This window comes from Dicentrarchus labrax, unplaced genomic scaffold (genome assembly GCF_905237075.1).
Source record: "Dicentrarchus labrax unplaced genomic scaffold, dlabrax2021, whole genome shotgun sequence".
Taxonomy (NCBI): domain Eukaryota; kingdom Metazoa; phylum Chordata; class Actinopteri; family Moronidae; genus Dicentrarchus; species Dicentrarchus labrax.
The window spans coordinates 27044526-27066850 of record NW_026136719.1 but is presented as its reverse complement, the minus strand read 5'-3'; the positions used below and the strand labels follow the sequence as shown (position 1 = coordinate 27066850).

Genomic DNA, 22325 nt, shown 5'->3' with positions numbered 1-22325 from the left:
AGAGATTCTTTAGCCAAATCTCAAATACTAGTCCAGATTTTGCTGTGCTGTAAGACCAGAAAAGTGATGTAATGATGGGATTTTAAAGGTTTCTCTCAACTTAAAGCAGAAATAACCTCCCTAGCTTGCACTGAAAAATGAATAAAATAAATTTCAGTTCGAAATAGGCCCATCAGCCCTTCAATCAATAGTTACACTGTCACTTACTAATTTACCCTTTTCACATGTGTACAGAATATATGTTAGGGCAGTGGTTCCCAACCTATAGGATGAAACTCTCCGGAGGTCTAAAATGTAGGGACTTGTAATTAGAACATTTTTGCTCCACCAAATGTTGTAAAATATTTTCAGATATTTTTATAGTGTATAGTGTTTTTTTCTTATGAAATTCTGAATCTTTTACCCCCTCAGGCCTCAGTGTATGGGGGGAGAAGAAACATTTTGTTGCATTTCAGTGATAGAGGAAGTTTGTCACAAGTAAGAGTCCTGCATTGAAATTGCTAATACAGAAGTATTATCAGTAAAAAATATGAATGCAATGTGTGTAATTTTATTATTACTTTATTATCATCATTTATGTATAAGCAGCATTTTACTGTTTGAGTTGGTTGAGTGGAGATAATTTAAAGTTTTTATACACAAGGATTTAATCTATAAAATTGCATCATGTTATCATGCGTTATGTCTGTAAATGTTTTATTTGTAAAGTAACTACTTACTACAGATGTCAAATAAATGTAGTGGAGTAAAAAAGTATGACATTTCCTTCTGAATTTTAGTGGGGTGGAAGAATAAATTTGCATGAAATGGAAGTACTAAGTTAATACTAAGTAATACTATGTAAAGCACCTTACACTTCTATGTGAGCACAATACTTGAGTAAATGTAGTTATGTATGTTACTTTCTACTACTGGTATGCAAACTGTGACTGTGTCTGTAAGAGGTTAAAGCCTACTGTGTTAGGGGCACTCTGACGTTTTCCAGTTAATATTTACTAAACGTCTCAACCAATCACATTACATTCTGAGGACACCAAAGACATAACTTGACAGCATCAGGGTCATTGCAGTTTTACCTGTAAAAGTGGGACTGACTCGCAACTGCAACTCTCAGAAGTACACACAAAGTACACACTCTCTCTGTGCTCAGCTTTTTCGGAAACTTAATTGCTGGCATTAAGCACTTGAGGGAATTCTGCACTGTGCTTGTTAGGTGTTTGTGTGCAACACAACCCCACACATTCTATTAATAAACTGACACCATCTTACCCTCTCCCTCCCTCTCTCTCTCTCTCTGTGAAATAATGAACAATAAGTGTCGCTGCTGCACCTCAGACACACACACCAACATCAAGCAGAATGTCAAATGGCTGGAAGAACGGAGCGATTGACAGCAGCCGGGCTCCACGAGGCATGCAGATTACTAAAAGCAAGTTCTGAATGTTCTTTTCAAACTTTCTCCACATGCCAGAGGGGAAAGCAGGGGTGTTGATCTGATGTGAAATGCTTGAAAGAGATTCTTGCAAATGCCCGCATTTAGAAGGGTGGATGTGACTGTATTGTACTGTTTTCACCTCAGTGCATCAGTACAGTGTGTAGGTGACCTGGGTTATGTGGGTCACAGAAAGATGTCCATCGGCCAGACGCCCTAAAGGCTTTTAATGGAAATTATTTGAATGTAAGCACTTGAATTTCGGCCCAGGTGGCAACTTAACCTTTAACCCCAGACATAAATAGCCATCTACCAACCTCTAACTATGAATCTACATACTGAAGGACTCTCAAATTACCATCAAGTGTATCCATATACAGTGATCAATCAGTACGATGGTTTATGCACAGTGTTGCTGCTAACCAGCAGATGGTACTATGTCCCAACTTCGTGTGATACAGCATTATTACATATATATACACATAAAAACAGAATGCATTGATTCGTCAGTGTGGGACGCTGACCTGGTTACACAATCTGGCTTTCCCCAAAAACACAAAAGCACACATTTAGTTCAACCAATCACTGCTTCCAAATCTAATGAAGTGTTAAATTGTATTTATAATGAATGACTGAGGCAAAATCCCATCGTAGTGTGGCCAATGAATGTGTGTTTTATAAAATGTTATATAAACTATCAAAGTAAATGTGGGGAGATAATATTTTTGACGACTACGTTCTTCTACATGCTGTAACTAAAACTTTCTTCATAGAGCATATGTTGAATCTTTAAAAGTCATATATCTTCCTCTGCTAAAAGGACAAAGCTACTAGAAAAGGCACAATATTGTCCTCCTCTGTGCCACTTTAGGCAAAACCACTAATAGCACCTGCTTTTGAACCTACAGGCAAAGTTATTATTCTTATAGGGTCATTCATTAATTCATACACTTCATTAGCATATGATGTCTGAAGGAGACTGAAGGGAAATTTTGACAGATTTTCAGATTGTTCCTTTCATGTGTGCAGTTGTTACGTTTCTCATAACATGTTAACTCAAAATTAAGCAAACATCTATAATAATTTGACTTTTAACAAACATTTGACATTGTGTGGAAATTTAGTGGAACAATCCTTTAATGAAAACTAGAACAGAGCTGTTATCTCTGTCTGCGCGTAGATCAGGGACACCAAACATCAATAATCTCATTTCTTGGGTCAAATACTACAATCAGATCTGCATTTTTCCTTCCCTGAAAACTAATAGTATTTCGTTTTTCGATCGTGTTGATATTTTTTTGTCAGTGATAGAAATAAAAAGTGTCCTTTCACCTGCTGGTCAGGATGGTCAGATGTTAGGATCTGTTGTGGAATCTCGATGCTGCATGCAAATCCTCAAGATGACCTACTTCCTCCCTTCCACATAGACACTCCGCTAAAATCCATAAATTAAGGAAATTAACTGATGGGGCCCGGGGCCACTTTGTAAGCTATTTAAATCTTTAAATTTACAACATCCCTGCATACTTCATGTAATTGAACTAACTCCGGGCTTGTTTCCTTTAATGAGAAAAAAAAATCCAGTTCCCCCTCCAGTTTGTACCCCTGGAAACAACAAATCTGTGCCAGAGGGGAAGATGGGAGCGCTCTGAGGCGCGCTGAGGTCTGTCTAATTACGGAGACTTGGCCCGCTTCAAGGAAAGACGCATTCTCACACTCCCACTAGTCCTACTGTCGAATCACCAGCATAACTATTTTATTTCCTGTTTAAATACTCATCATTTTATTCTCACTGTATGCAGAAAAGAGCTGTGGGAAGACTATGTAAGTCTCTAGAAGTCAAAAGGGGCTATGATAGCAGTGTTGTGGTGATACCAGAGCAAAATAAGACATTTTCAAATTCCAATCAATAAGAAATCTGATTTTTTTTTTTTTTTTTTTTTGTTCCGGGTGATAAATAGGAAAGGTTCCCAAAAAGTGAGACTATATTTTTTGTGGACCAATAATAAGTTCCTACACTGGTTGGCGCCAAATATCAAGAAACGGATATCCCACCTCTCTCAGGATGCTGGTACAGAGTAATTACTGGGCTCAATGTTGCATCAATTATTCACACTTATTTACCCGCAAATAAACAAACATGCAAATAAATAAATAATCGTCTCCTTAGTGTGAGCACCTGCTTGACTCTCTCGTTCCCCTTCACCAGGTGAAAAATTTGGCGCACCACTTTAGCGCTTAACCACTTGCATTGTGTCTTTATATGTTGAAATATAACAACGATCGGCCCAAATCTTATTCTTCAAAAGTCTGGATGCTGCCTGCTTTCATTGGAGAGTGAGGAGGAAGGAGGAGGGGGGGTTGTTCTGGGCAGATATCTCCATCTAAGCCCTGCGCTATAATTGAAATGGCGCATTTGGCTGCAGGCAGGTTGTGAGGGCGCTTTCTGCAGCAGCATGCATGCATGTCCATAGACGTCATTTGATTTTAATGGCCTGCAGGAAATTTGGCGTTACAACTCCAGACATTAAGGCAAGAGAGAGAGGGAGAGAAAGAGAGAGCGGGGACAGGAAAAATCACCGCATGAAAGATATTGGTTGAAGAATATCTCTTCATTTTCAACATATTTTTCTGCTGGGACTTTATCAACAAGTTACTGCGCCTTCATTGCATGTTGCCTGAGTGAAGGACTATGGCAGCTCGCCTGGCTTTAAACTTTAAATTTAGGCTGGAGATGGAGATGGAAATGTATGCCTACTAGCTGGAACTGCCTGGGGAACTATTACATCAGACGAAATGACAATGATTAAAATCTGCTTTTCGCTGCTCTAAATCTATTGAGCGACTAACAGTTGCCTGTTAGGTTTCCTACCCCATCTAAATCACAACTTCACACCGTTAAGGGGAGCGATCTACTTTTTGCCGGAAAAAAATAAGATAAGTTATTATATCTGTGCAGTCATAATTTTCGGGAATAGGGGGGTATCACGTTTTCTTTCTTGAGAAAATTGCCTGGGCGAGAGAGTGGAGTTGAGCTAATTGTAGCCTAATCCCTGGCCCAGAGGCGCTTGGGCAGCCCGGAGCAAGAATTTTCTTTTTTAGCTCTGCTCTGTTATTTAGAGACGGATTATTGGCTTTCTTCTTCTCATAACAAACCACAGGGGCAGTTTCATTTAGGCAAAAAAGCAGACAAGAAGCTGAAAGACGAAGCAGGATTCCAACAAGAGCGCACATCTTTACGCGTATCCAAATAAGAGCAGAGAAGGGGAAGGAGATCATCTCATCTATGTACAAGGTAAGGACGCTTCCTGTGCGCTTTGGTACAAAGAAGCTTGGTGAGGACAGGTCGAGGCAGCCTTGCAAATAGAGCCTTTAAAGCCACAGAGACTCTTTGCAAGCGAGTCCATCTCGGCCACAGCCTAGTGTCTTTTAAAAAGCAGTTTTGTGTGGGATACGGAGCAAAGACTTGGCTTTCCCGTACGACAGTAGGCTATAGGTCCGTGCTGGAGCTGGGTGGTGGTGTAGTTGTACCACAAACTCGGGGGCATTTGGAGAAAATATTTGAGAATTTTGTGGGTTACGCGGACAGCAGCTGGGACTGACCGCCGGCACGGATTTCCTCCGGACTCCCTACAATGTTTGAAACGGTAGGGTGAAAAAATTCCTATTACAGAATCCAATGTCTTTACGCACAGTGCTGGCTTATAGTCTGTACAGTTTTCGATGAGTATAGCCGAACTGAAGCTAACGTGGATACTGCTCGACCCACAGGGGTTTTCCCTGTTTTCTCACAGACTGGACAGTTAACACGTGTGGGTTTTATCAAGCGGCTGATGAATTACACGTGTCGGGATTATGCTTTTAATTGTACAGCAGGAATAAGACGCCATATTGAGCATTTGGTAGAATTAAAGGCAGAGCACAGGCTTGTAGTGTTAGTGTGGAGGGGGCTGTTGTATCGGGTTGTTTCCTTTTCCAAACGTTTCCGTGTCCGTTTTGTGGTTATTTTTATTTGTGGGCTCTCCGGATTATTTTATGTGGATGTCATAAATGTGGAACTGGTCACACCGCTTGGACAGGGTCAGTGGAAGGAGGCAGCAACACAGCAGCTCTGAGGAGAAAGTTGATGCATTTACAGCTGATCTTGTGGAGGAATTTATCATACATGGTGTGTGTGTGTGTGTGTGTGTGTGTGTGTGTGTGTGTGTGTGTGTGTGTGTGTGTGTGTGTGTGTGTGCCCGTGCTCGTGTGGGAGATAGATAGAATGAGGGATCAGGGGAGACGAAATGTTGAAATGATTGAAATTGTGATTGATCGGGGAGGGTGACAAGATTTATTGGTCTGTTTCTTTCCATTTGTTCCTTTTTGTATGTCCACGTATGTAGTAATTTAATTAGTTAATTGATCGGTTGGTTGAGAGAGCGAGAGAGAGAGAGAGAGAGAGAGAGAGAGAGAGAGTGTGTTATTGGTGGTGGGACAGCCCGGTGTGTATGTACTCCAAACTTCTTAAGTCTTTCCAAGTTTTTTTTTCCTTCCTTTTCCTGGGATTTGAAATGTAATCCCGTCCTGCTGTAATCGTATTAAAGGAACATGATACTGCTGTGAGGCGGACAACACCCTGCGGGAAAAAAAAGAAAAAAACAGCTCCAGTCACACTTTGTGCCCGACGGCACTTCTCTCAGAGCCGAGGGGCTGATCTGGACTCTCACAGAGGCCTTCAGTTCACCAGTCATGACAGTAAAACAGTCCATATGTACAACAACAAACGGATCGATTCTGCTGATTTACTGAAGGGTGTAATTGCATTATCTCAATCTGTTTAAACCCAGTTATATAGTTACCCAAGTATTATTTAAAGTTTTGTTGTCAATTACGTCAGGGAAGGTCTGTATTTCAACCAAAGCCTGGAGGGTAATGGATGAGTAATGATAAAGTGGGCAAACTGTGACCTTTAGTCAGTAAGGAAAACATAAAAATAAGAACTGGTGCAGTTTTAAAACAGCATCGTTTTGTTCTCTTTCCTTAATAATCCTCATTTAAACTTAACCACTCTGACATTTACTCACTCAGTGATTTACACTTTGACTCTCTAACAGACAAGAGTCACATTAAAACGTGGCCAATCTGAGGTTAGGTGGTTTACCTGCAGCTGTTGGCAAACAAATTACGCACCAGTAAATTGGAGATAAACGCCTCCCCTGCTCTTCCTGGAGCAGTGCGGAATCAAATATCGGCGTATCGAAGTGAATTAAAAATATTTTCTAAAACATTTTAGCAGCTAATCAAACTCAGCTCCGTGACCTCTGAGTGCACCAGTCTGCTCTCTTGTCAGTCCTCCCAAATCTGCGCCTCAGCACTCCCGCAACTTCTTGTACTGGCCTGTAAATAATGACGTTATTGTTAGTTTGCTCAGTGATTTCAGGCATGAGCTTTCTGACATTGAGTCACAGCATACATGCTGCAGGATGCTTCATGGTTTGGCCTGCTAGCGTGGACGACAGGATTTCTCTTGAACTGTGCGTTTTTACGCAGTGTTAGTTAGAAACTTATTTCTGCTGTGCCGTGGACCATTTTCTGTAGTCACATGACAAGCCATCACTTTAATCTTCTTTTGTTTTGAATGTATGTGTGTGCCCCCGTCCCCCGTCCCTCCCCGCCGTGTTCTCCTTGCTCTCAGATTGGTGCTCGGTGTGTCGGGGCGCATCACGTCTAACACATAAGGCGACCTTTAATTAGAATATTGCAGCAGCAGTTTGTTTTATTCCCCTGGAGGCTGACACCTAGCATTCCTCCCTCTCCCTCACTCCGTCTCTCTATCCGTCCATCTCTCTCTCTCTCTCTCTCTCTCTCTCTCTGTGTGTGTGTGTGTGTGTGTGTGTGTGTGTGTGTGTGTGTGTGTGTGTGTGTGTGTGTCTCTCTCTCTCTCTCTCTCCCTGGTTCTCTAATAAGCATCCTCCTATCCTCGCCTCCGGTGCTGCATGAAAAGATGCAAACATACTTAATTAGAGCGGTGGCAATAATTTCCAGGCTAAATATGCGACCAGACAGACATGGAAGTGATCTGATAGCACTCAGGAAGGATACTACCTGCTTCCCTGTGTAGGATCACTGTGCTTTTGTTTTTGTTTTTTTTCTCCACCTTTATTCAGATGGCTTTTCTATACACTTGCTTTCAGGAGGGAAGAAGCATGTCACGGCTGTCTCTGACCCGGTCCCCGGTCTCTCCACTGGCCGCTCAGGGGATCCCTCTGCCGGCTCAGCTGACCAAGGCGAACGCCCCGGTGCACATCGACGTCGGGGGACACATGTACACCAGCAGCCTGGCGACCCTTACCAAGTACCCAGACTCAAGGTAAGACACGTCTCTGGCTCTCTCACTTTGCTGGAGTCAGTTTATTCATTCATGCCCTTTGTCCTCATTTATCGACATCATCATTAATAAGGGAATATTGGCATATTGATGAGTGGGATTTGCATCCTGTTGCTTTTGTTTTAAATGTGAGATTATTGTGATTTTATAGGATTTGGAGTCTCTCATTCTACTTTATAATGTCAAATCCTAATTAAATCTTCAAATAGATTTTAATCAGTCTATGTTACTATTTAATAACTTAATATTGCATTTTAGTCATTAAATAAATTATTACATTATTTGGCTGAGTTGCTGTTAACAACTCATTTAGCTGGCTGGCATTAGGACAACTATACTGCAACTTCTGTACTGACAGCTGCCCTCAGAAGCTACTACTTTAATATCTTTTAAAACCATGTGGGTACATTTATCATCCCTTCATTATTTATAAAGTCTGATAGTTTTAAAATGATTCATTTGATTGTTTTTGCTTGTTTTAGTCGTGATTATTTCTAATTGTTTAATAAATACCCCCAAGGCATTTATTTTTATCTCCTTTCACACAGTGGTTGTATAATAATAATAATCATAATAATTTAGCTGCTGTCAAGCTGGCAAGTACAGTACCTTTCAAGTGTTTTACTGTTGATTTAAATGGTGGTGTTTGTGTGAATTTACACACCACACAAACATTTCTGCGTGTACTCACTACACCCTATTTTACAGCCTCTGTGCTTCTTTTTTTTATCAGTAGATCAGGGTGCTGTTAAGAATCCTTGGAGGAAAAACAATGACGTACATGTCTGGATCCCTGTCATCACAGCTGATGTGGGGCAGCTTCAGATCAGATTCTGATTAAAATCTAGCTCATTGGCATGTTGCATTTTGATTTTCTTGACTTTTTTTAGAGCAAGCATTTACCACCATTAGATCTTCTTTATAGTTGTTATTCGTGATCAAACACAGGGGTTAAATTCAATTCAATTCATGAATTATAATAAAAGTTCTATGTCTACCATTCTGTATATATTCCTATTTTGTGGGACAACATAGTCATTTTTCCCATTTTTCAAATAGCCTAGAACAGCTTATATTGCAGTCAAACTTTGAGGGTGACTTTCTAGTCGCTGAATTTTTGGGTGGATAGGAAAAAAAGGGGACTCCTGCTCTCTCAGGCATCTAATTCTCACACACATAAAGCAAACAGGGTTTTATTTTTGATACACTTCCATTGTAAGATTTAGTCATGCTGATTCAGATTGTGTAAGAGCTGTTGGTAATCCAGCCTCCCACTTTATTCACGTTTTTAGCTCCATCCACAAACAAGGTGACACCACCGGCAGTAGCTCTGAAAGAAAACACACACAACGAACGATAAAATATCTCTGCTGATTTCCACTGTGTGAATCTTACCCCTTCAAAGCAATGGGGTGTTTTAGACCCCCTGCTTTTTCCTCTAATGCAGTGTGTCATTCATTACATTGTACAGTCTTCGATTCTGCGTCAGCTGACAGAGTCCCATGTGGGCCAAGGTAAACATTCACCGGGTTGTTAGAAAATCTGCCAAATTGGCTACAGGAAACAATCCACATAATCCCTTGGTAATAAAGTCTTGATATTCATAGAGTCCGCTGACAGGAAATCCCTGACAACTCTGCTTTTATTCCTGACTGTAACATGTCATGAGAAAAATAAAGCTCATCCCAGACAAGGGTTTATGATTGTTTTTGTTATTGCGGCGCTTCTTTTGCCCACTGTTTCGGTGTTATATTGGGTTTATCCAGGGGCCACAAGACAAGAGGGTTTTTTAATCAAATGTGCTAATGTTATTTGGATCTTGATGTTTTTTCGAAGCTGTTGGAACCAATCAAAACAGTTTGGAGATTTTCTTTTACTTTAAAGCATGTTTGAACACACCTCACAGTTGTTAGACTGCAGGACTATTTTTCATTTTAATTTTAATTGGGTTTTTGTGTATTGCTATTATGTTTCTTCATTTTTTATGCTCTGGTGCCGCTTTACACTTTACAAAGAAGTTATTCATAGGGGGAGACACAAAGGGCACCGTGCATAAATGGAGCACAGAGTCATGTCAGAGCACCTAAACAGTGTTTTTACAGTGAGAGTAAAGAGTGGATACCAGTGTGAATGTTGGTTGGAGTGCTCTCTCTCTCTCTCTCTCTCTCTCTCTCTCTCTCTCTCTCTCTTTCACACATGCTCCTTTGCTCCCTCTCCATCTATTCCTCCCTCTCTGTCTCTTTCTGTGTCTTTCTCACTCTGGATCACACGCATACACACACACACACACACACACACACACACACACACACACACACACACACACACACACACACACACACACACACACACACACACACACACATACACACACATACACACACGTACACTCACTGTTTCTCTCTCTCAGCCTCCTCAGTGTACAGTTGGCCTCAGGGCTCCACTTTCCACTGGAGCCAGTGGAAGGAGGGGCCCTTTTGTGTGAATTAGGATAATGGCTGACAGCAGAAAGCAAAACAATTACACTGGCATAGCCGTATATGCCGCATTCGGCCACGTCCGGTCGAGCAAGGCACGCTGGCAAAGCTGAAAACGTGACGACTAAAAGAGCAGGGTTAAAGAGTTTAAAGTTGATGATTACTTTTAATAGATTGGTCCCTAAATAATGTAGCGTGCCAAGAGAAAGTTAGTCTAGTAACTAATGTGTGGTTATTCATCTTCTTCTGTGCGGCCCATATTAAGGGACAGGGGTCATGAAACATTGATGCGCACACTGTGTAGCTCTCAGAGAGGACAGTCTGAGCAGTCACTTGAACAGAAGCTGAGGAAATTAGGGGAAATGTTCCAGAGACAAGGAAACTATTTTGAAAGGACCACTGGACATTTTTCTCTTTGAAGACTAGTCTTCTGTGTCCAGAGACGATAGATCTCTACTGGCTTCATGCTCTTTTAGTTGCCCTCTTTATCTAATAGTTTCCTTTTCTGTAAGCTGAAATCCCAATATTTAACATAGCAAACAACATCTCTTTATTTGCTATATTTAAGTTTCAGAAAGCGCTATATTTGCTTTCAGTTTTACCCTATTTCATTGTTAGGCCTATTGGCTGTTTTAAACATAGCCTCAAGTGCATTTTCTGCCTTTTAAAGAGTGTATATGGCACTAACCCGCTGCTATGATCTAAACTAAAATTATCTGTTTGATAAGACTTTTAGTTTTAATCCCTTAACGTGAAATAATAATGAGAATTAATTGTCATGTTACGTAGCTCCAAAATTAAATGTTTTCATAAACTGCAGATGAACTCTATGATTGTTAGCGAGAGTATATGAGTAGGGGACTTTAGTTAAAGCATTAATACAGTTAATTTGTCAATGTATGCGCAATTCACATCATGGATCCATGTAGGCAAATATAGATGTAATGTATTCCCAGAGAACCGTGTAAGAAGATTTTTGTTGCTGTTGCTGTTTTGAAATGTAGAAACATGTAAAAGTATCTTGAGTTACACTGGAACCTGATTTGAACAGTCATATTCTCTTTAAATCATAATATTCAGCTAAATTAAAATAGTATTTCTTGTTTTGAAACCTTTTTCACACAGCCTTTGGGAGAGCTTTTTGAGAAATATCAGTTTATACAATGTCTTTAAGCAGACACAGTAGCGATCTGGCTTTTTAACTTCAAACCCCCCACTACTTAAAAGCCATTGTGGGCAGCCCTTGATGTCAGGGTGGACACACTCACCGAGATCCCTGGGTGTGTTTGTTTCACTGTGCAGGAAGCTGCTGGGTGTCTTGCATTCATTAGGCATCCATTAGTGTTACAGTTTCCAGATAGCATCTGTTCTTGTAGAATCAGTGATACCTGCACTGCATCCCCCTCCCACCTCCTGCAGACACGTCTCTGGCAGCTCTGAGCCACTGGCCGGCTGTAGCTGCAGCAGTGAGGATGCTGCCAGATATTGCCCACCTACTGCCCCGCTGCCTGCCCTCACTTGGCACCGCTGGGGTGGGAGATCTGAGCTGTTCCTGTCCTTGATAACCTCCCACACCCACCACCTCCCTCCCTCTCCTTGACTCTTTCTCTCTGTCTTTCTGTGTTGTATGTCTGTCATAGCCTTTTCTCTTACACTCTCCATCTCTCTCTGTCTTCCTCTCGTATTGTGTTTGTTTCTTTCCCTGCCTCTTTCTTTTTGCCTCTTTACTTCCGTTCTCTGTATTTTTATCTTTCCCTCTCTCTGTCAATCTCTTTGTCTTTTGGCCTGTCTATGTTTCTTCTCTCTTAATTTCTCTACACCCTTTCTCTCTCCCTACCTGTTAAACCCCCCACCAATTCAGGGATTTAACAGAAAGAGAAAAAATGAGGAGACCAACACAGAAAGAGAGAGAGAGAGAGAGAGAGAGAGAGAGAGAGAGAGAGAGAGAGAGAGAGAGAGAGAAGGGAGTAGAAGAGAGGGAAAGAAAAAGAAAAACAGGCAGCATTTTAATTGCTTTTTAAAAAAGTGGAGATGAAAAACAGAGTTAGCCTGGAGGGGTATGGTGAAATTCTAGCTGGAAGAATTGCAAGACCATATGAGAAAGGAACACCTCGGGCGAAACAGGGAGATGAGTATTGGTTTTTTATAAAGCATTTTGCATCGATTTCCAGAGAGAAAGCGAGTAAGCGAGAAGGATGGAGACGGAGAGAGAGAGAGAAAGAAAGAAAGAGAGAGTGAAAGAGAGAAAGGATGGCAGGAGGGTAGAGAGAGGGAGGGAGAACCATCTTTGCTCTGCTTCTTCACACAGTCAAGTCAAAGAAAAAGAAACAGGGTGAATTTGACATGATAGCTTTGGTGCGTTGAGCCGACACATCGGGGTCAGGAGATACCCGATACAACCATTAAACACAAGCTCACACACTTTTACAAAGTAGAGGTTTGTAATTGTAAATTCAGTAAAATGAGAGTGTGAGTGAAGCCAGCCCTGCTGTTTGTTCATTGGCATTCCCTCTGCGGCTCCCTTCCAGTGTCTTGTTATAGAGTTTGACAATACCGGTGCTCAGGCAGTGCTGGGTGTTATGTGTGTATTGGTCTGCGTGTTTGCAAATAGGTTTTACGATTTTCTTTGTCATACAACTTTGTCAGCCGACCTAGAAGCTGTTACTGTGATTAAAGAGCTGATTACATCAAAATGATGATAATAACAGCAACGCAGCGCCCTGCCAAGAGCTGTTTCTCAGAGAGACGATGGAAATGTGCAGAGAAACCGTTAAGGAGGTTACGTGCAACAGATTTCTTGTGTAAATCACAAGCACGACTTGTTTACACTGCACAGGCATTCCAGGTTTCTCTGCTGAGGGAAATGGGAGTTTTGTTTTAAAATGAGTCACAAAATTAAAGCAAATTTTTGCACTTCAGAGTTCCATTAGTTCAAGCTATGGGAGCACAAAAGTTTTGCAAACACGTGAAAACACTTCACTTCACACTGCATCCCCGATATTTAAGAGATGCTAAAAACCTATTTTTAATTATTGAATAGGGATATATATAGATAGAGTGGAGGTGCCCAGATGAGATTATTAGATCAGCGAGAGAGGGACCTGCAGGTAAGCAGCAGGAAAACCACACAAAGGCGAGGGTAAATGAATATCTGTCCAAGGGTATCTCGAGGCACGGCGCCAACATGGTGTGATGAAAGTTTAAAGATAACAGCAATTTCCACTCTTTGCCTTGATGAGCCCCTGTAGCCAACTTCAACTAAGCCCTTAATCTTGCAGTGCACTGGTGGAAGGGGTTAACAGTGGGACACTATAGGCAGCAACAAGTGCCTTATTATTTCACCAAAGTCTTGTCGATATTAGGTAAAAGGTTAAACACATACATATTATGACTGTTTTTAATTAAATCTTGTGTTTCTTAAGAAAGCATTATTGATTTTCATCTTTTCAGTTGTTATTTTCTCGTTTGGATGTTCTTCTATCTTTGCTTTGCCTTTAAATATGAACCAAATAACTCTAATTCAGCCTACAGATACTGTAGGAGAACCAAAGTGCAACATATTTTCTGGGATGACATATGATGGAGAGTCAGATTTCTTTTTCTTAAATGAAATGGCCTATATGTTGACTTTATTTTCAGTAAGACCCCAGTTAGTCAGTAAGTTATGGATTGCTACAGATTACATAGGAACAGAGAAATTCAAATATAGTTTTAAATGCAAGAGTCACTCATTTATCTTACTATCTTACAAAATTATGTAATGAGATTTTTGAAGTAAACAAAACACAGAGCATCTAATAGATATCATCAAAATTGTAATACATACAGTAGGGCTGCAGCTGTCCAAAGTCCTCTTACATTCATAACAAAGTCAAGCTGTAAAAGTAAAATATTTCTTCCAGATGTCCTCCTCACATTAGTATGTGGACCTCCACAATTTCCTACCTCTGTTTCATTTCCACGCCTCTGACAGATGGAATAATAGAGCTGTAATGCTACATTCATGCCATTAATTTCTGTAAGTACAAGCAGCAAGCGTGTGTGTTGTTATAATCTCTCTGCAGAAGGGACACTTCAAACAAGTCTGGAATGGAGGAACTGTGCCTTAAGCCCCTTGTTTCAACCTGGGATGCTAATGCATTTCAAGCTTAGTGCTAATAAAATTGAAAAATAAATGGAGGGTAATTGTTTCATGCATTTGAAGGGAGCTGATTCATTCCATTATGTGTGTGTATTTGTGTGTGTGGCTGCCTGTGTGCGTGTGTGTTTGTGTGTGTGTATTTCAATTTTCAGAATCAGTCGTCTGTTCAATGGCACCGAGCCCATCGTGTTGGACAGCTTGAAGCAGCACTACTTCATAGATCGGGACGGCGAGATATTCCGCTACATTCTCAGTTTCCTCAGGACCAGCAAATTGCTCCTTCCAGATGACTTCAAGGTATATATCTGCACCACAACACACTGTATTGTGTGTACTTGTCTGCACCATCAGTTCGCAGTTTGAACAACATAACAACATAAAAAGCTTGAGTATGTTAGGCCATCTGCCCAGACACGCTGTAGCATTGTGTGAATTTCCTGATTTTTCTCAAGATAATACACCAAAGTGTGAATATGTTTGTATTTATTGATATTCACCTGCCCTCTAAGGGGCTGCATGTTTTCAAAATAGACCTGACACCACAACAGAGCCGCCAGTTCTGTTTTCACAATGCTAACATAGACTCGCCCTCCTCCCATTCAACACATTAATTACCTGTAGTATAAGCATAAGCAGTAATTAGGAAACTTTTTGGGGAAAAAAGAAATATGGAACAGATTCAGTTGGAGTTTACAGTGGTTGAGAGATAAAATGCTAACTGGCTAACTGGAGCATGGCCCGGTGATGTGTGTGCCAAAGCCCTGAGCTGTTGTTTTTCACTCAGAGTGGTTTCTATAGAGGTGAACCCAGGTGAAATAGCCTGTACGCCCCTCAGTTTCCCCTGCGCTCTGATGACCGACTCCCACACAGACAGGAAGTCTCACAGACAGTTAGGAACTCACTGGGAGAGCTGTGGCATGTTGGTGCAGTTAAATACATACTAACATGCTCTGTACTGACATATACATGCATCTGTGCACACACATTTTACCCTTTGTGGGCCACTGAAGCTGCCCGTATTAGCCTACTCAGACTGCACACACCTGGCTCCTGTTTTAGTGTCTGCATGAAAGAATTATTTTCTTTGGTGTTGTAAGTGAACACACACAGAGTATATCATGTTCGTTATCATAATAATGCTGTCAGGCTTGATATCAAATAAAGCTTTATACACTCTTAGGTGTTCATAGATAGATTTCCCATCCATGTAAGGTATTCGTAGATTATTGGTGAGCCAAATACGCACGACTTGTATTTCTGATACGAGCTGTGTAAATGGATCATAAAGCATCTCACTCTCTGTTCAAACTTATTGGACATTAAATGGTAACTTTTTTATACTGTAATAGTTTACATCTATGAGGATGATATGAAGAAATGTGTTTCTTATTTATCAGACATGGAGCAACATTAGTATTTATTTGAAGTTGTGTTTCTGGCCACCTGCCAAATGTAAGTCCTCCTTCTATTGACTCTCCTTCCAGCTCTTGTTTGGTCTCCACCACTTGAGCTGCTAAATGCAATACAATGTCACCAGCTCTTTAACAATGTCTGTCTGCTGTTTGTTTATGGGCAGGTAGCATTCAGTGGGTTTATTTTTTTATTTTTCCTGAAAACAGCTCCCTACTGCTGCTGGTTGATGAAAAGTAAAGTAAAGTTGGGTGCCATAAAACCAAAACAATGAGCTGAAACATAGTAAAACGCTCAACAGCACTGAGCAGAATTGGGTTGTTATTCTCTGCTGCTCAAGTTACACATTGTCAGTTAAGCCACTGTTGATATAAGAATATTAATTAGTGCAGGTTTAAACCAAACTAATGGCATTACTAGCAAGTTAGTCTCACCCCACACAACCACATGTGGCTTTGTCAGAATTTTTATATATTCTGCCCGCAGCTCCTTCCTGTTCAAGGTTTTTATTCAGTGATACTGTTTCCTAGGTGTATTCTATTCTTCACTTCTACTCCACCTTAACTTGTGTGACCTTTCCACCGGGCTGGCGCTTGTTCATCATTCTCTACAAGGGAACAAGGCGAGGCCAAGCCACACAAAGCCAGGGGCAAACTCTCCAGGCCTCACGGATAGTCTGAACGAAAGCCAAACCTCAGACAACAGAACATGACATGAAAGCCCTGCATATTTTCTGCAAATGATGGCCTGACTCAGTACCGATTAGTTTTCCCCTTCTTATTCATGCTTTTCCCTCCCTCTCTGTGAAGTCTTGACAGTCCAATCAGGCACCATGGTTGAAGAGAACGCACTGGGCTTCATTGTTTCACCTCATTATGATCCCCTCGCATAAGCCTGTGTTGATCTGCATACCTTTCAATTTGCGTGAAGACGGGGGAAAAAAATGCAAATAGTGCGAGGCGGAATTGAGCATGTCCTTATCTGAACACAATCAGGCTTGCCGTCGCCAGAGGGCTGGGTCTGTTCTGCTGCTGGCAGCCACGGCGCTGTGTGTTTTGCTAAATCAATGTGAAAGTCTGAGCAGAATAGGAAAAGAAATTTTTCAGCCTACATCAGTGGAACAAAATATTCACTATTAATATCCTCCCTCATCTCATTATTCAAACTACAATTAATCACAAGAGTGTAAGCAATGCTCAGTCATACTGAGGGCATGGTTATAAACCGTCAAGAGTTAGTGGTTCCTGCCTCGGTTTGTTCAAGCTTTTGTATTGCACTTTAAATCAATAACACTTTGTTTCTTTAGGTAGCAAATGCTAACAATAATAGGAAAGGGGGAATGTTTTTATTCTTTTGTGACTGCTGTATATTAGATGAGAGGCTTTCATCGGTGGCCTGTTTAATCAACAACCTGTGAGCCTCTACTTGTGTGGCTTTAGTCATTTTTTGTCCAAAACACATGGTAGGTCTTTATCAGTCCTCCGACTCCCTCATAGTGACAGTTTCCATCATTTTCTTCCTCTTCTTCTCTTTCCCTGCCTCCCTCTCTGTCTCTCCCTCCCTCTGTCCTTCCCTGAGATGTTGCCTTGCCGGTGGGCGATCAGGTCGGATCATTATTTTGAAGCTCAAACGGGCTGTCTGGACACAGGATTGGGGGATGAATTGTCTCGGAGAGCTGGCAGCAGTAGCAGCAGCTCTAGCAGCCAGGACGGAGCTGTTGGCCCTGTCTCCCTCTCATCCTCACCTCAGCGCTTAGGATTACTCTGTTGTTTTCTGCGCTGCTCAGGATGACTAAAGTGCCTTGCAGACAGACCCCTGTTAAAAACATATCCATCCATGGCTTCAGACCTGTGAAGGATGAGGAGCTACACTTTGATACAGAGAGCTGCCTGAAGGGGAGCGTCTCAGTATGAGTTTTGTCAGCTGCAGCAAGAGGGCCAGGAGAGAAAAAGACAGGGAGAAAGGAAAAGAAAAAGGGAAAGAAGGACCCACTCCCTCCCTTCATTCGCATTCTGAAATCTTAAATATTAGACCGTCAGCTTAAGATGTGTTGCGTCAACGCTGTCCAGATGGAGTTGTATTTGGGTGTCGCTCACACGCCTCAGATGAAGGCACAGCTTAGATGATGGGGTAAACCATAGAGGGAGGCTTTTCAAGGCTAAACAGTCTGACAGAAGCAGCGGGGTTAATGAATATGCTGTTTGCTGCCATGCTCTGTTTCTATACCCAGCAGTGGTCCGGAGAAGGGAAGGGGAAAAACTCTTTTTAGATCAGGGCTCCCTGGCAGCACCGGCACCCAGCACCCACAGCCACCAATGATGCAGACTATATGAAACATATGTTGTTTCCGCAGCTCAAATCCACATTGAATCACTTTTCAAGGGCGCTGAGACTTTGCACTGCACCAAGATGAGCTACCTCTGCCTGTACCTATTAAATATGTGGCAAAATGCTCAGTTCTTTGCTGTAGTTGGATGATGTCCGTACACCAAAACAAACTATAGCCAGGAGCGAAGGAACATGATTATCATGTAAGAATAAACTTTGAATGGCAGTGATGGAAGTTTATAAACTAAGAATGAATTAAGCTGTCACTGTGAAACACTAATCAGAACACAGATTTAATTACTAATTGTTTAGCAGAAAGATTCTCAGCATTTAGGTGTAACCTAATTAAATCTTGTTCTAATAGGAGCTTAACATTGGGCCACAAGCCTCATTAACATAAAATTCCCTCCATGTGAGGAATACATTAAAAATCCTCCTTGGCTGATGATTGTCCTCATGTTCACTTGCACATATCTTTTCCTCACCTCCTGTCTGCCTCGAACTTCCGCCCCTCCCTGGATTTTCTATGGTAGCGGTGAATGATGGTGCCATCTGGTCTTGTGGGAAATTAGAGGCAAGAGCGCAGGGGCAAATGGCCCCCAGCAAGCCTTGCCCAGGAGGGAGAGGCAGACAATCTGCTGCAGACTGTCTGCACACAGGAATGCACCATCCCACTTCACTGGAGCCCTACTGACGGCCTTTCTGGAGTCAGCTCACTATAACATGCTAAAGGCTAGCGCAGCTCTGCCAAGAGCTACTGTGGAGGAAAACTGCAGCATGGCTATGCTTTGTTTATTGAGAGTGTTATCCCGCTGGTCGGAGGCCATCACCGATCTTGGTTTATTGTTCTTCTTTCCAGAAGATATATTGGTAACAAGTAAGATGTTAAGCACCCCTCTGTTTTCATTTTCGTTTTCTATATTTCCATTTGTGGTATGCATCTGATTCTTGTCCAGATCAGGAGTATACATTTAAACTCTTACATTGCTGACATTACAGGAAGCCTCAGTAATGAGTTCATGGGTCTAAAATATGGTGCCTTACCATTTGCACTCCTTAATAATGGTTTCTTGTAACAGACAGTGAGGACAAAGGACACCGGTGGTATCTGACACACGTATAGAAATGTCTCCTAAAAATATTCTGAAATATTGTAGGACATTTTGAGCATATTAATCACTGTGCCATTAGTTATTTGCTCTCCCATGCATGCCTGTACCGCACAGCTGGTGTTTCACTACTGTAGAAGGGTCAAAGTGCAGATACAGCCAGAACAGCACTCCTGGAGTAATTAGAGGTTAAGTGTCTTGTTCAAGGACACTTAGTCATTAGTTGCCGTAGGGAAGCCATCAGGATACCCTGTAAATATACCTTCTACTGTCATCCTAATGTTGCACAATACCGTATATGTGTAGGCTTTTCTCCTGATGACCTTGGTTATGAACTGTAATGTAGTGAAACTCACAGTGTGTTAGTCACACATATAGCCAAGAGGACCGCACACACATGAAAACTCACTGCATTTATCTCCATGCTCATCTGCCTGTATAGGACTTCCACCTGCTGTACGAGGAGGCGCGCTATTACCAGCTGACGCCCATGATCAAGGAGCTGGAGCGCTGGAAGCAAGAGCGCGAGCAACGACGGATGGCGCAGCCCTGTGACTGCCTGGTGGTCCGTGTCACACCCGACCTGGGTGAGAGGATCGCCTTGAGTGGGGAGAAGGTCCTCATTGAGGAGATCTTCCCTGAGACTGGAGACGTTATGTGTAACTCAGTCAATGCTGGCTGGAACCAGGACCCAACACACGTCATCCGCTTTCCCCTCAATGGCTACTGCAGGCTTAACTCCGTCCAGGTAACACACTGGAAACCTTTCATTTTGTCCTAATCTGTCCCCCCTCTGTGTGTGGCACATTTATTACATCCAATTCATGTAAAACACAACTACCGAACTAGTTGTAGTGTTTTCACAGTGTTGTACTTATTGTAATGTCCTGTTGAATAAGCAAGGACCATACATTTCTGTGGCTTGGTGTGGTGTCCCTGAAGTTAGTGTATTATGAGTAGTCTGCTGACAGCAAGTACAAAATCCAAGTTTAAGTAATGCATTACATTCTGGGATGGCTAATTCAACAAATACCTTTCCCTGACTGATTTGGAAAAATAAAGCATGATAAAAGTCAAGAGGATATGCTACAAATCAAACAATATTGTAGTGAGAAAACTATCATGAAACTCTAGATTCAACACAGAGTATGTACAGTTGTAATGTAAGATATGATAAAGATAAATTAATTTAAATTCAATATTACGTGAAGGAGAAACTCTTGGGGCACAGGGTGGTTATACTGCATAACAGAACATACAACACAGTAAGTGGCAATGCATAAGTCGACTGGAAGGCACATAATTCAAGTTATGACTAACTTATGACAAGACGTAGAGTAGGATAGTATCCAGTGAAGCTAACTATGGAGCTTGTCTCTGTGGCCACTGCAGACCTTTGGTGAAAAGACATAATGTATGTAGGGTTAAATAAGTCCTGGTGATTGTATACAGTAACTTTAAGTAACACATTTCCAACTGATTCATAAGGTGTTGAATTGGATGTCAAAACACATTATGTAATGCATTTGTAAGATGGGATACAATACTACTTCAAGTGGAGTGTTTCCTTATGTAAACTATATTTTCAGCTTGAGGTCCTTAGCTAGCTAGCATTTACTTTCTAAGGATTAAATCTTTTCTGCATCAGGAAGTGAAGATAATTCTTTTAAATGTACAGGTTTCCTTATAATTTTACAGTGAAACCTTTGTGTACATTTTGTCTAAACACTTCTTCTGCATGTGTTGAAGTGCAATATGGCACTTTAGGTGTTTTATGGAATCTGTCCAGTCTTTGAGGTTAGCCATAGGACGCAGATTCCACCGAGAAACTTTGCTATGAGTCAGTCAACAGGATTTGTGGCCTTGTATACACTCTGCATGTTGCCACAGTGGAGACTCTTTTAACCTGTATTTATCCAGTGTAAGATGTTGCTGAGCCACCAAACCGTTTTTCACCACCACCTGTCAACACTTTCATACACACTTAAACACCTGGCTGGCATTTGTACCGTACAACCAGTTCTTTGAGGGCCACTGTACAGCTCCACTGGTGTTACTGAGCTTTAGCTGTCTATCATCCCATCTGCTGAAGGACAGCTCTTATTCTCCCTCTCAGTGAAGTTGCCGTGATTTGTGGCCCTTTATAGTGTACTGTATTTTGCCACAGTAGAGATAATAGCTTGTTGTCACTAACTGAGATAATAGCTACTCTGATGGAGCCAAAGTCAGTTTGTCGAGAGATTACCAGAGGTAATAACAAGTGTACAGACTGTGTGTATTCTTTCATTCTGTCACAGCTTCCAAGTGGCTCTTGTGGCTGTAGCATGATGTGAAATCTGAGCCTGGCCTAGTATGTGACTGCTCATTACCCTTTTATTGTACTCATACTACATACGTATGGTATTGATATAATCTCAAATAGATTTTATTTACAGTATGTTATAGCATTTTAAGCATGTAATCTGATTCTCAATCACCCTGTTTAAAACAGACTGGGAATGTTTTACTTCCCAGTCTGGGAAGGGTAGGATGTTAAAAAACAAACTCAGAAAACTAGTTTTACAGTTGTGATACCTAGAGAGGTCTGTGAGAGGGAGAACAAGGGGGGAAACATAACAGCTTCACACCACAGGCTTGATATAACACACTTCAGTGCCCACAGCCATGAACAGGCCAACACATAGAGGAGCCTACCTCCCCCCAGCACCCAGAGGGAGCCTCTCCCAGGCAGGCTAGTGCACTCTGACACCTCCACCTCCTTCCCGCCAGTGTGAGAGACCACCTCCAGGGAGGAGAGCCGAGCAAGCGGGACAAAGCACGTGTGGACTGCGGCCATGTTTTCTTGCGAAACGATGAAGAAGAGGAATGGAAAGAGGGGGGGGATGATATGCATAATTTACGCTTTACTCCTTTTTAAGACACAGCTCCTTTTTAAAAAAGACTCCAATATAACACCGCTCAAGGCAATTGAAATACACGTATTGCATTTTTTAATACCATACTTACAATTTCTCAAACAGCCTAAACCGGTTTATACTTCTTTTATAGATTTTTAAAT

General features: G+C 41.6%; 1 protein-coding gene across 4 annotated transcripts in view; it reads left to right on the top strand.

Moving 5' to 3' along the window:
* Window positions 1–3829: 3829 nt before the first annotated feature.
* Window positions 3830–22325, top strand: part of LOC127351920 (BTB/POZ domain-containing protein kctd15) — a 28224-nt gene continuing 9728 nt past the window's right edge. Inside the window, exons 1-4 of one of the 4 annotated variants that reach the window (XM_051379925.1) lie at window positions 3830–4727; window positions 7582–7784; window positions 14573–14717; window positions 19710–20015. In XM_051379925.1, the coding sequence (XP_051235885.1) occupies window positions 4719–4727; window positions 7582–7784; window positions 14573–14717; window positions 19710–20015 (663 nt within the window). In that variant the 5' untranslated portion in view covers window positions 3830–4718. The other 3 variants (XM_051379927.1, XM_051379926.1, XM_051379924.1) reach the window with 3 other exon arrangements.